Source organism: Chrysochloris asiatica, unplaced genomic scaffold (genome assembly GCF_000296735.1).
Source record: "Chrysochloris asiatica unplaced genomic scaffold, ChrAsi1.0 scaffold00179, whole genome shotgun sequence".
NCBI classification, from domain to species: Eukaryota; Metazoa; Chordata; class Mammalia; order Afrosoricida; family Chrysochloridae; genus Chrysochloris; species Chrysochloris asiatica.
In genome coordinates, this window is record NW_006408697.1 from 2,816,621 (window position 1) to 2,831,949 (window position 15,329).

The following is a 15,329-nucleotide window of genomic DNA, read 5'->3' on the forward strand; positions in this document are numbered from 1 at the left end:
GGTCTGCAGAGAGGCCCTTGTTTCCTTTCAGCATCTTTACACCCAGTATTCCTTAGAGATCTCCATGTACCTTGGCATCCGTCTTTCCCTGGATCTAGGGGTGCAGCCTGGAGGGTGAGACTTCATGTCTCATACTTCTGACATGTTATCAGGAGGGACCAATCCCTGGAGAAGGATACCTTGCTTGGGAAAGCGGAGAGTCAGTGAAAAAAAGGAAGACCCCCGTAATGAGATGGATTGGCACCATGGCAGCAGCCAGGGGCTTAAGTAGAACAAGATTTGTGAGGATGGTGCAGAGCCAGGCAGTGTTTGTTCTGTTGTGCATTGGGTCTTTCAGAGTTGGAGCCGAGTTAACAACAGCAACAACAGGAGCTTCACAGTGTAAGGACCCCAGGTGCAAAGGACGCACTTCACTCTGGCCTCCGACCACCTCTGTTGGCCTGTGTGTGTATCTCAAAAGAGATTGGCTCAAGATACAGCCCAGTCCTGTAAATTGCATCTGGCCTCATGAATATCCTGGCAGTGAGAATTGATACCACACTGGGTAATTGCGTCAAATCACACTGGCCCAACAACTGAGGAGCCTGTCCCAGCCAAATTGACACAGAGCCTTGACTGTCCGGTGGTATGAATGGAGGATAGGATTTGCTCAGTGAGATGGTGGAGTCATAGCCTGAGAAGACAGGTGTGGTCTGGGAATATGTACAGTGTGTTTGAGGAATGTGATATGCTTGATTTGACAAAGAGCAGAGTTGGGACAGGTAGAAGAAAAGGGTGTTCATTCATTCATCCAAGTATTAATCTGTGTGTTCAACACATATATCTGGACACCAATACTGGAGTAAAAGCATTTGAATTTTATTATGAAAGCATCCGGGGGTTACTGACCACATCCCGTGTGGATGGTGCCCATTCCTCTCGAGGTTCCCGCGTAGTCAGTCCTCTTGGCTCTCTGTGGCCCTCCCAGACTGCCTGGCGCAGACTTGCTGCCATTGCCAGCAACCTGCTTCATAGAGATCTTCAGTGTCCTTTGGGACAAGGCTCACATACTTGATATTCCTCTCAGGGCCAAGCAGTGCCTGCCATGTAATTGATAATCTTTGCTTATGAAAATTCTTAATTTAGCTTTTTTTGTTTTTTGCTACATTTCATGCCTTTTTTTCCCCTCAACTTGAAGCTCATTTTGCAGTGGGTTAATTGTTCTTATTCATTGCCCCTATTGCAGTCTGATGGTGGAGAGTCTGTAGAAGTCACAAGAAACATTGAAGACATTGTGATCAAAATCATTGGTGTGTTTGTGGATGCACTGCCGCATGTTCCGGAACACAGACGCCTGCCCATCCTGGTTCAGCTTGTTGATACGTTGGGCGCCGAGAAGTTCCTCTGGGTCCTCCTTCTGTTGCTCTTTGAGCAGTACGTCACTAAAACGGTGCTGGCAGCTGCCTATGGAGAAAAGGTCAGAATAAAGGGTGGATGATAAGAAAGGAAATGGTTGCACTTCACACAGATCTTGTCATATTTCCTGTGTTAAATATAGGGCAGTCTATGCTGGAGTCCTGCTATGGTGCTGGGCATTAATGGTCAGACTGCAAAGCCTTTTGAACTGCAAGGTTGGTAGTTCAGGCTCACCAGCTGCTCCTCGGAAACCCCATACAGGGTTGCTATGGGTCGGCATCGAGTTGACAACACTTCATAACTACAGCATGGTGGATGTAGATGATTTAACAGCTCTTGTGCAGACCCTTTTCATGTATGTTAGCATTTTTTACGATTGCTCCTCAGACTCTGTGGCACTCTGAACGTTCTTAGGAGCAGCAAAATATCCAAAGGTGATTTGACTTTTCTGAAAGCCAGTCACCTCCCATGCTGGGTAATTTTATTTTAAGATCAACAGAGTTTGGCTAAAAAGTAATTCAGCTACAGTATGTCTCTGAAAGTGATTTTGGAGATATTTGTGTTGTAAATTTGTTTGGGACACTGTGAACATCATTGAAGTCAGTTAAAACATGAGGTGGTACATGTGAAGAACTATGTTTAAATTACTTCTTAGTCAGGCCTGGCATCTACACCTTTTCAGAGTAAACTAGTATACCGTGTTTGTCTCAAATAATGTGCCCATGCGTGACATGCATAGAAAACGAACGTGTGAGGAGAATGCATCATTTGGTTGGGGGGGAAACAGTGAGGGGGCTTCAAAAACTTGTGGAAAATTGCCATTATCTTCTGATTTTATTTTTCTACAAACTTTTTGAAGCACCTTGTATGACCTACATGTTACTTACATAAAATTGCATTATTTGAGTAGACAGAGAGGGGCAACTTGGACATTGGATACCCAAATGGGGGGGGAGGGAGGGTCTACAAAGGCAAGAAGTAACTGGCTTACAAGCTTTCAAGAGGGAACCTAGAGCTAGGGGACATGGAAGAAGGCAGAATCACCAGTGATTACTATCCAATTTGTCTAGGTGGAGCTGATGAAATGAAATACAGATGGGTTACGCACGATACTATAGTGAATAATGGTTATCAAGACGGATTGTGAGGGTTAGAAATGAAAGGGTAGATGTTTTGTAGCAAGGAAGAGAGCGATTATTTCTCCAGTCTAGGAGCGGAGGTCTCTGGGACCACCAACGGATAAGAGCCAAGAACGGGACCCCACCCAGAGAACCGGGGATGCCTGAGATGGAGACAGAGATGATGACATGGAGGGATGAAGCAGCTGGGGACTTTGGATCCAGAGAGGGAGAGGAACTGTGGGCCGAAGACTGAGGGGAGAGGGGGGAGTGTAGAGCACGGGCTTCTAGGATATGTCCTTTGGTCGGAAGACGATGCATGGAGGGGATTGGAACCATGGCAATGTAATGATATACGGTGGAATGAATATGGAACTGAGGTTCTCTCATATAAACTATCATAATTCACAAGAAAATATTTTTTTTTAATTGCATTAATTGGTTCAGCTGGAGATCCTAATGTACATACATTGGGGATGATGCCTCATGATTGTCCTAAAATAGCTCTCATGAGAGGAGCTCTCTGTTCATCTGGTGATACACATGAGGAAGAGTATGTCAAGTAGTACCCGTGAATCCTGAATCCTGGGATACATTTGATGGGCACCTCTTTCCCTTCTCTCCATACAGGATGCTGTGTTAGAGGCAGACACTGAATTTTGGATATCAGTTTGTTGTGAATTCAGTGTCCAGCATCAAATACAAAGCTTAATGAATATCCTCCAGTATTTAACACATCTGCCTGAAGAAAAAGAAGGTAAGCGTTTACTGTTTAATATGAAAGCTAGAGATAAGCAGTGGGGATTAGCATCTGAACCCATGGTGCATGTTTACAAAAGCTTTTTTTAATAAATTTGTAATTGTTCATTTGAGCGTGATCCTGTACCTTTTTAAGTCCTTATGGAAAATAGTTGGATTTCTTCTTTCCATTCCTCACATTGTCTGTTAGACCTCTGTGTCTTTGCACTGATGTGTGTTACAGGTTGTAAACTGTTAGAACTATCCAGGGTGAGTTCTTTTAAAATAGCAGGAAGCTTGCTGTTGTTGGTAGGTGCCATCACATCCATTCTGAGTCAGTTAACAGTGCAGTCGAATGAAAACATTACTCAGTCCTGGGCCACATGCTCACTGTTGTTTCTGTCTTTGAACCCGTTGTTGGAGCCACTGTGTTGAGGGTCTTCCTCATTTTCACTGACCTTCTTTACCAAACATGATGTCTCTCAGTGAGTGATCCATTGTGGTAACATCTTTAGTGTGCAGATGAAGTCTCGCTGTCCTAGCTTCAAGGGACCTTCTGGTTGAACTTTCTTTGAGAGTCAGTGCACAGCACTTGCAGTACTCAGTGGACATCATAGGTCAAGGGGCTCAGTTCTTGGTTGGTCTTTGTTATTTATTGTCCAGTTTTCACATGCTGCACCTTAGTCGTCCTCAAAGTGACATTTTTGCTTTTTAACATTTTTAATGATCTTTTGCAGCAGATTTACCCATCACTCACATATACCCAAATCAGTATGTCTTTTGATTTCTTGATTGCTGCTTCAGTGGGCTTTGATTGTGGATCCAGATAAAATGAAATCCTTGACAGTGTCAATATCTCTTCTGTTTATCATGCTATTTGCTTCTTGAGACAGTTAGTTGTAAGGAGTGTTCTCTGTGTTGGGTGTAGTCCAGGTTAAAGGCCATAGATAGTCTGACTTTCTTCAGTGAGTGCTTCCATCAAATGCTCTGTGCTGTCAGCAAGCAATATTGTGGCATCTGTGTATCACGATGTTACTGAGTTTCCTTATAATGCTGATGCTGTGTTAATCTTCATAGAATCCAGCTCTTTGGATTGTTTGCTCAGCATCCAATTTGTCTAAGTAGGGTGAAAGAATACAACCCTGATGCATGCCTTTACGGATTTTAAAGCACATTCTGTATACAGATTCTGTAAGAGCAAAATGAAGTGTTTCTAGAATTCCCATTCTTCACAATATCATCCATAATTTGTTAAAATCCACACAATTGAAGGTCTTTGCATAGTCAGCAAAACATAAATAAACATCTATCTGGTAATCTCTACTTTTTCAGCCAAGATCCATCTGACGTCAGCAGTCACATCCTCGAGGATTCCATATTCTCTCCTGATTCTGGCTTAAATATCTCGCAGATCTTTAAATACCTGTCGATAAACTGCTGTAACCATTTTTTAATTCTCTTCGGCACATTTTTCTTTTCTTCCTGTTTTTTCTTGCAAAATGTCTTCACAAGTACTTTTGTAACAGGAAGCTAAAGAGACAGCTAATGAAGCCAATAAGTTAGCAGTAATTGTGAAGACATGTACAGAAAAAGAAAAGGGGGAAATGTCCCACAGCAGTGGTAACTAAAAATTTTAAATTTACCACATAGGATCTTGAAGAAGATACAAATGCCACTAATCACAGCCCCCCTGAGAGTGGATTATGAAAGGGCCGATAAGTTGAATAGTGTTAGTTATCTACCCTTTTCAGTCTGCTCAGGGAAGATTTGTCAGGGACAGAACCAGGAAGGTGCCGGGAAAGCTGAGTGTGGTCACGTGGTTAGGGAAGGAGTTTTATGTTGAATCATTCTCTGAGTCTGGTTTTTAATGACTGGCCATTAGCTCCCTCATGATCTTTGCCCCCTAAACCCTCATGTATTGTTGTTGTGTGCTGTGGAGTCGGTTCCAAGTCATAGTGACCCTGTACAGGGTTTCCAAGGCTGTAACTCTTTACGGGAGCAGAACACCTCATCTTTCTCCTGCGGAACAGCTGGTAGTTTCAAACTGCTGACCTTGCGATTCGCAGCCTGATGCGTAATCACTAGGCTACCAGAGCTCCTTCTCATGTATTGTTGTTGTTGTTGTTAAGTGCCGTTGAGTCGGTTCCGACCCATAGCGACCCTGTACAGGGTTTCCAAGGGTATAAATCTTTACGGGAGTAGAAAGCCTCATCTTTCTCCCGCGGAGCGGCTGGTAGTTTCGAACCGCTGACCTTAAGGTTCGCAGCCCGATTCGTAACCACTACGCTACCAGAGCTAGACACCTGCAAATAAGCGTTTCTTCCTACACCTTAAAGTTTGATAGTTTAAGACACATACCTTCTAATTGAGAACTGAACCTGTAGGGGTAGGAATGGCCCTTCTTGTGTACAGTACAGACAGAGCCTTGGGTTAGGTTCTGAGATTGTGAAGACTTCAGCTAGCATTGAGCTCTGTATCGTCCATTTCTTTGATTGTCTCAGTTGCCCTGTTTTTGCTTTGTTTATTTGTTTTGCTGTACACTTTTTTCTCCTCAGGACTGATGGGTACTTTTATAATACATGCAGTAAAGAAAAAAATTCAGGTGTTTCTCATTAATATAAAAGATGAAAACTGTGGCTATAATAAAAGAATAGATTTCTTAATGAAAATGGAGTCCCATTACCCATGCTGTCCTTTAAAGCTCCATGTATGTATCTATAGCTAATAAGGTATAATGTGGATAGTAAGGACTCTGGTTGAGATCACTTACTTTTTTGCTGTTTTTCAGAAACCATTCCCAAAGCTATATGTAATAAGAGTGAGTCACAAGAAGAAATGCTACAGATTTTTAACGTCGACACTCACAGTAGCAAGCAACTGCGGCATTTCAAATATTTATCGGTGTCCTTTATGTCTCAGCTCCTAGCTTCCAATCATTTCATCAGAAAGGTAAAGCATTCATTTAAATTTGTACATGATAACATGGTTTTATTTTCCCTAAATGAACAGTGTTTTAAACTTGTTAAGATAGTTTGGCAAATGTCTCATGAAAACTGGGGCCAAATCGGGAAAAAAAGAAAAAGTTTGTACTCGACAGTAAGAACCGGTTTGGCGTTTGCCCTCAGGTCACTTTCACCTCATGGGGGCACCTTGTGTGTTCTGGAGCAGAACTAAGCTCTGTAGCATTTTCTTGGGTGGGACCAGGACTGGATTTCAGACAGACCACAAGCTCATCACTTCAAACCCACCAGCTGCTCCTGGGAAACCCTATACAGGGTCTTAGGAGTCGGAACCGACTCTATGGCACTTGAGAACAGCAGTCTCCCTGGCCATCTAGGTGACACTGTCAGGCACCTGATTTTAGATAAGCCCATCTTTTGCTTAGCAGCCAAGTGCAAATAGTTTGTGCCGTCCAGAGACCTCAGGTATATACCCAGCAAAAATGCATAAACATGTGCCCCAACAGACATCTGTAAGACTGTTTATAGCATTTGTCATAGTAGTCAACAACTGGCAACACCCAGTATCTACAGGGATGATGTTCTTAAGTGCTGTCGAGTTGGTTCTGACTCATGGGGCTTCCAAGGAGCAGCTGGTCAGTTTGAACCACTGACCCTACGGTTCAAACTGACCTTGCAGTCCAGTGCTTATCCTTCAGGACTCTGTCTACAGTGATAGAGTGGGTGAAATTGTCTTGTAGCTATAAATAAAAATGTGTGAACCTCGGTGATGGACAACAGATTGGTAAATATCACCATACTGAAAGAAAGAAGCCAGGCACAGAAGAATGCATACTGTGATTCAAATGATGTAAAGTTGAAAATGGACCAAACAGATCTATGCTGTTTATCTAGAGGAAGGAGGGGGAGAGGTCGTGAAGGGAGAAGATGGAGGAGGGCTGATAGTAGTTTATTTTAACTAGTGTGCGACATTGAGGTTGTTGGCCCAGGATCAGGCAGTATTTTGTTCTGCTGTGCATAGGGTCGCTAAGAGTCTGTACCGACCTGATGGCACCTAACAACAACAAGAATCTGTGTCCAGCTAGCTACTACAAGTTACAGTTTTTCTTTTAAAGTTCTGTGTACTGCATTTACTTTCTGCACAAGATGTTCCTGCATTCCTTACCCTCCCTCAAGCACCTCCCCGTGAGTGGTGTATATAATCAACTTGCTGCACTTGGTTTGTGCCACAGTATCTCCATCAGAGTGCTGTGTCCCACCTGGTTCTAACTTTACTTGTTGCATTTGTGTCTTTTGTCTTTTTATTTCTAATCTTCTGGGAGGGCTTGACAATTGGCCCCAGCAGAGATGTATTGATAATGATTGGTGATTGTAATGCAAATGCAAAGGTTGGAAACAAAGAGGAACAGTCAGCAGTTGAGAAAAACAGCCTTGGTGATAGAAATGATGTTGTAGCTCATGTGATAGAATTTTGCAAGACCAATTACTTCTTCATTGCAAATACCTTCTTTAAACAACGTGACAGATGATTATGTACCTCACCAGATGGAATACACAGGAATCAAATTAACTACATCTGTGCAAAGAGAGTGGAAAAACGCCACATCATCAGCCAAAACAAGGCCTGGGCAGACTTGTGAAACAGACCATCAGTGGCTCATATGCAAGTTCAGCTGAAGCTGAATAAAATTAAAATAAGTCCATGAGAGTCAAAATATGATTTGGAACATATACCACCTAAATATAGAGACCATCTCAAATACAGATTTGACGCATTAGACACTATAATGACCAAAGAACTGTGCAGTGGCATCAAGAACATGATACCTGAAGAAAGCAAAAGATCATTTTAAAGTCAGGAAAGAAAGAAAAGACCAAAATGAATATCAGAAAAGACTCTGAAACTTGCTCTTGAATACAGAGACGCTAAAGCACTTGGAAGAAATGAGGAGGGTCACTTGCTGAACCCATCCTTCCAAAGGGCAGCTCCATAAGACAGAGTCATATCTTACTGTGAAATTTGCAAAGACTTGGAGTTAGGAAACCAAGAGGAAAGAACATGCCCTGCATTTCTCAAGCTGAAAGAACTAAAGGAAAGAAAAAAAGTTCAAACCCCAGGTTGTAATATTGAAGGATTCTATGGACAAAATGTACAAAAATCAGTGGTCAATGTTCAGTCATTTCAAGAGGTAGCATAGGATCAAGAGCCAATGATCCTGAAGGAAGAAGTCCAAGGTGCGTTGAAGGAATTGGCAAAGAACAAGGCACCAGGAACTGATGAGATAAAAATTGAAATCTTTCAAGAAAGTGATGTGGCACTAGGAGCACTCACTCATCTCTGCCAAGAAATTTGGAAGAGAACTGTCTGGCCAGCTGCCTCGAAGAGATCCATATTTGTGCCCATTCCAAAGTAAGGTGACCCAATGGAATTCAGAAATCCTCAGGCAATATCATTAATATCACATGCGAATAAAGTTGCATCCAAAAATGGCTGCATCTATACATTCACAGCGGACTACTTCCATTGGTTAAAACCAGGTTCATAAGAGGGCATGGAACGAGGGATTATCATTGCTGACATCAGATGGCTCTTGGCTGAGGGCAGAGAATACTAGAAAAGTATTTACCTGTGCTTTATTGACTATGCAAAGGCTGTCGATTGTGTGGATCATGACAAGCTATGGGACAACATTGTGAAGTATGAGTATGCTGGAACGCTTAATTGTGCTCATGAGGAACCTGTACATGGACCAAGAGGCAACTGTTCGAACAGAACGTGGCAACACTGAATGGTTTAAAATTAGGAAACGTGCGTACCGGGGTTGTATTCTTTCACCGTATTTATTCAATCTGTATGCTGAGCAAATAATCCAAGAAGCTGAATTGTATGAAGAAAAACATGGCATCAGAATCTGGAAAAGACTCATTAACAACCTGCCATATGCAGATGACAACTGTCAACCTTGCAGCTCAAACAACTTTGCAGTCCAGTGCATTAACCCACAGCTCCACACCAGGACTCCACTCAAGAATATAGTAGTCAAGAAATCAAACAACATACTGCATTAGGCAAATCTGCTACACAAGACCTCTTTAAATGTTGAAGAGGAAAGATGTCAGTTTGAGGACTAAGGTGTGCTTGACCCAAGCCATGGTATTTTTAGTAACCTCACATGCATGTGAAAGTTGGACAGTGAATAAGGAAGACCATAGAAGAATTGATGCATTTGAGCTATGGTGTTGGAGCTGAGTATTAAAAAAAGTACCAGGGACTACTAAAAGAACAAACCAGTCTGTATTAGAAGAAATACAGCCAGAGTGCTCCTGGAAGCCAGGATGGCTAGAGTTCGTTTCTCATACTTCAGACTTACTAAAAGGAGGGACCAATCACGGAAAAGGATATGATGTTTAGTAAAGTGGAGGATTGGAGAAAAAGTGGAAGACTCTCCCTCCCTCCTCCTTCCTCTCCCATTTCCCCCAAAGAGATGGATTGGCACAGTGGCGGCAGCAGCAGTGGGCTTAGGCATAGCAGTGATTGTGAGGTTGGCCCAGGACTGGGCAGTGTTCCATTCTGTTGTGCATAGGGTCGCTATGAGTCGATACCGAATTAATGGCACCTATTTATTACTACTAAAGGAGCTCTGGTAGCGTAGTGGTTACGAATCGGGCTGCGAACCTTAAGGTCAGCCGTTCGAAACTACCAGCTGCTCCATGGGAGAAAGAGAAGGCTTTCTACTCCTGTAAAGATTTACACCCTCGGAAACCCCTGTACAGGGTCGCTATGGGTCGGAACCGACTCGATGACACTTAACAACAACAACATCTATTACTACTAAGGAGCTCTGGTATTGTAGTGGTTATGAATCAGGCTGCTAACCTCTCAGGGTCAGCAGTTCAAAACTACCAGCTGTTCCACGGGAGAAAGATGAGGCTTTCTGCTCTCGTAAAGATTTATAATCTCGGAAACCCAATGCAGGGTCACTATGAGTCGGAACCGATTCCACGGTACATAACAACAACATCTATTACTACTTCTATGGGCAAAATATTGAATGCTGCAGAAAGCATCAAAAGAAGATAGAAGGTATACTCAGAGCACTGTACCAAAAGGAAATGGCATGTATCCAACCATTTCCATCAGTAGTATATGATCAAAAACCAATAGTAGCTGCATTGAAGGCATTGACAAATCGAACCCTTTCAGCAGACTGATGCAGCACTAGAGGCGCTCATTCCTCTGTGCTAAGAAATTTGGAAGGCAGCTACCTGGCCAACTGATTGGAAGAAATCCATACTTGTGCCCATCCCAAAGAGAGGAGAGCCAATGGACTGTGGAAATTACCAAACACAGTATCATTCATACCACATGCAGGTAAAATTTTGCTAAAGAGAACTACCTACCAGAAACTCAAAGCAGATTCAGAAGAGGATGTGGAACTAGAAATACCATTGCTGACATCAACTGGATCTTGGCTTAAAGCAGAAAAAACCAAATAGATGTTTATTTGTGCTTTATTAGCTATGAAAAGGCCTTTGACTTTGTAGATCATCCTATCAAGCTATTGATGATGTGGTGAAGAATGGGTTTTCCAGAACAATTGATTACACTCATGAAGAACCTGTACTGAGATCAAGAGGCAGTCGTGCAGCTAGAGCCAGGGGACACTGAATATTTTTAAATCAGAAAAGGTATGTACCATGGTTGTATTCTTTCCCCATACCTATTGAGCAAATAAGCCAAGAAGCTGGATTATCTGAAGAAGAGTATGGCATCAGGAGTAGAGGAAGTAAAATTAACAACCTGTGATTGCTTTCTGAAAGTGAAGAGGACTTGAAATACTGACTGATGAAGATCAGAGATGCAGCCTTCAGTATGGATTGTACGTCAATATAAAGAAAACAAAAATCCTTACCACTGGACCAATAAACAACATCATGATAAATGGAGAAAAGATTGAAGTTGGCAAAGACTTCTTTTGCTTTGATCCACAGTCAGCACTCATGGAAGCAGCCATCAAGAAATCAAAGGACATATTGCATTAGGCAAATCTGCTGCACAAGCAATCTGTAAAGTATCCAAGAGCAAAGATAATCAGTTCAAGGTCTGAGGTGCATCTGACCCAAGCCATGGCGTTTTCTGTAGTGCCATATGCATGTGAAAGTTGGACAATGAATTAGGAAGACTGTAGAATGGATGCCCTTGAGTTACGATGTTTGAAAAGAATAGTATAAGTACCATGGGCTGCCAGAAGAACCAACCAATCTGTGTTAGAAAAAGTACATCCAGAATGCTCCTTGGAAGCAAGGATGGTAAGAGTTCATCTCATACTTGGGACATATTATCAAGAGGAGCCAGTTCCTGGAAAAGAACATCATGCTTGGTAAGTGGAGGGTCACCGAGGTGCAAGGTGAACTGGCCCTGAGTTAGCAGCAGTGGGCTTAGTCATGCACAATGATGATGCAGGACTGGGCAGTGTTTCCTACTGTTGTGAACAGGGTTGCTATGAAATGGAGCCAACAGGACAGTCCCTAACGACAGTAACATGACAAGATGATCCCAGAATTAGCAGAGGACCAAGGACAGTGGTGGTACAAAACTACTCAGATAAATGAGACAGGACTACATCTGTGCTTAGGCAAGAAATTTCCGACAAGGGTGGAGAAAGAGAACTAGGAGCAGAACTTTGAAGATACTTTGTTGTTATTGTTGTTGTTAATTATTGAGTTAGTTTCAACTCAGCGATCCTGTATAGGATTTCCAAAGAGCAGATGGTGAGATTGAACCACCGACCTTGTGGTCCAGTGCTACACTAGAACATGCTAGAACTGACAAAAAAATTTTTTTCCACTTGAGAGGGGAAGAAGTCTGATCTCACATCACATACAAAAACTGTTTTAGATAAATTAAAACTTAAATGGGAAAATCAACAGTTGGAACTTCAGTTCAACAAAAAACAGATGTATACAAAGTGAAAAGGAAGTTACACACTAAGAGAACATTGTTGGATGCTGTAGAGTCGGTTCTGATTCATAGCGACCCTATAGGATTCCTAGGCTGTAAATGTCTCCAGTTGCAGAAAGCCTCATCTTTTTCCTGTGGAGCAACTGCTGGGTTTGAACTTCTGACTGTGTGGTTAGCAGCCCAGCACTTATCCTGCAGCACTACCAGTGTGCTCCCAAGAGAACATTACTGCTCTGCGTGTAATCAAAATGCTTCATTTTCCATTGGAACCGGCAACAAATACGAATTCACTGAAGGAAATCACAAATGGCCAAATCTGTGACAAATTTTCATCTCCTTAGAAGCAAGAAAATGCTTAGAAGCAAGAAAAGCAAGTTAAATGAAACATCCTTATGATGTCTGTCAAATTGGCTTAAATTTCAAATTAGTTTCTAACAGGCAAGTCAGGGAAGCTTATATCCTATGGATGGCCATCAGTTTCCTCAAGTAGATACACTGGATGCTTAAGGAGACCTCAGAATGTTAGCTTTTAGCGTTGCTAATGCATTTCTTAAAAATAGAGATAAAGTCAGTTAGCAACAGAGGCGAGTGATTGATTAAGTTGTGGGAGAGCACACACACGATCTTCAGTTGAAAGTGAACTAGAGCAACGGCCTCAACACCTAGTGTTACCAGAAAGAATGTGTTGTTGGATGTTACTCTTTGTTGACACTTTAAACAGCAGATTCAGGATGGTGGTTTTCTTTGCAAGACTGGGCTAGTGGGAGAATGGTGACCGCAAGCTGTATCCATAGTGTTTCATTTGGTGGTGGTTGTTGTTAATGTGCCGTGGAGTCAGTTCTGACTCATAGTGACCTATACAGAGTTTGCGAGGCTGTAAATCTTTACGGAAGCAGAAAGCCTCATCTTTCTCCCGTGAAACAGCTGGTAGTTTCGAACTGCTGACCCTGAGGTTTGCAGCCTGATTTGTAACCACTATGCTACCAGAGCTCCTCACTTGGTTAAGGAGCTCCTCCTTTGGTTAGTAGCTCATAAAAGTTGTTAAGTGCCATTGAGTCACTTCCGACTCACAGTGACCCTATATAAGGTTGCTAAGAAGTGGCCGGTGAGTTTGAATCGCCAACCTTGCGGCTCACGTCAACTTTGAGTCCAGCACCTTATCCCGCAGCACTATCCCAGGACTCCAGCTCATAAAAGTAGATAGATATTGTTTGGTATATTCAGAATTTTTATAGTACTTTGGAAATACTTTTTTTAATGTAGTTAAATTAAGATAAATGTTTATTACTATATAATAAAAATAATCTGACCCTGCTTCAGCAGATACTATCAGAAAAAGATTGCTATGGAAAATTTAAGTGCATAATCTTAGATGAGTTTCATTGCAACAGCTTTATATGATTTTTTTTGTTGTTGTTATCACCTTCCATACCATTGTAATGGTTCCTTCTTTTTAAACAACTAGGTTGTTGAAAGTGGTGGTCCTCAGATTTTAAAAGGCCTTGAACAAAGGTATGTTTTCCTTTTTTTTTTAAGTAGTGTTTTCCTATAAATAATTTCAAAATCACAGAAAAACAATGAAGAATACACAAAACTCTTCTTTATCTGGGTTTGTTGTTTAGTACTCTTGAATCACTTCTGATTCATAGTAACGTCAGCTTTTGGGTTTGAACTGCCAACCTTGCAGTTCTTACCCTGCAGCGCCATACCAGGACTCCAGCGTTGGGGTTGCATAAGGCATGTGAGGGCCCTGAGCACTGATAATCTGCTTCCCGCTCTACTGCTTACACAATCCAATGGCATGTGTCAGTTCTCTATATACAAAGGTTTCTTGTGCCCATGTGTGTCTTAGCTACCCATGATGTTCACTTCTTTTCAAATGCAACTATGATATTAATGATTGAACACAAAAGTAGCATATGTCATTTTATCAAAAGGAGATGAACTGGATTATAAAGATTTTACTTTATGTGCGGTAGGGTACCAAGACTTTTACTATATACTACATTTTCTACAAAAGAATATTCTACATATTGAACAGTAAAGAAAATGAGTCCGTGAACTTAGTTGTTTCGTCGGTCGGTATAAAAGTCTGTGGTTTCCCACAAAGAAACATTGGCTTTCCCTAGTTTTGCTTATATAGCTCATTCTTCAGTTCTGATATTAGTTTCATAGTTAATGTTACAATTACAAAGGAAATAACATCATGAGAGATGTCTTAATGATTAGAAAGCAAATACTACAACCAATTATTGCATTTTATTTTTAGATAGGTATTTCATCTCTACCATGTTATAATTTAAAATACTTATTTCTATTCTTTGCTCTTTAAAACTTGTTCAGTGATTTTTGTCACACTTAACATTGCTAAGCAATATCTGCTTCCATATGTATAAGGGTAACGAGTCAAGTCTTCTTCAGTCATTGTTGCACTCTGAGGATCTCTGAATGCTGTAATGGGTCAGACACAGTGTCCTGGGGAGCTCTGGAAAGCGGACGCTGTCTGCTTCTGTAAAGGGTTGTAGTCCTGGGAACCCTAAGGAGCAATTGTGCTGTGTCTTTCAGGGTCACTGAATTGGAATCAACTCAGTGGCGTTGGTTTAGATTTGGATTTAGAGATGAAAATGAGCATTCTATTGTACAGTTTGTGATCCCTAAAGTTAAGAATATGGGTAAAGAGGTTTCAGCATTGGGAACTACACATCCTATTTTATATTCTATGATGGGATGTCTAGTTGAGTAAAATTTGACTTTCCTGCATCTCTAAATTTAGTTCTCATGCAAGAATGAAGTTGTTCAAGTTCAAGTTGTATTTGTATCCTCAGGATACGCCTATGATATAAAGTACTAATTTCTTGGATACTGTCATGTCTTCTTCATCAGATATATGACATTATTTAGGGAAAATCTATCTGAAAGAACTGCTACCCATTTTTCATGCCAGGTTCAAGTGTGTCAGTGGTGGTGTGGTGTCTGGTCCTGTAGACTTGATCTCTGGCCCTCACTGATATACTTCCAGAGCATTTTTAAGTGTGTCAGTGGTGGTGTGGTGTGTGGTCCCGTAGACTTGATCTCTGGCCCTCACTGATATATTTCCATAGCATTTTCAAGTGTGTCGGTGGTGGTGTGGTGTGTGGTCCCGTAGACTTGATCTCT

At 41.7% G+C, this 15,329-nt stretch overlaps 1 protein-coding gene across 1 annotated transcript in view; it reads left to right on the plus strand.

The window, feature by feature from the left end:
• HEATR1 (HEAT repeat containing 1) overlaps positions 1–15,329 on the plus strand; it is an 89,337-nt gene that overhangs the window by 54,560 nt on the left and 19,448 nt on the right. The window contains exons 29-32 of the mRNA XM_006872002.1: positions 1,226–1,456; positions 3,144–3,270; positions 6,040–6,200; positions 13,639–13,685. Of these exons, the coding sequence (XP_006872064.1) occupies positions 1,226–1,456; positions 3,144–3,270; positions 6,040–6,200; positions 13,639–13,685 (566 nt within the window). The remainder of the gene's footprint in view (positions 1–1,225; positions 1,457–3,143; positions 3,271–6,039; positions 6,201–13,638; positions 13,686–15,329) is intronic.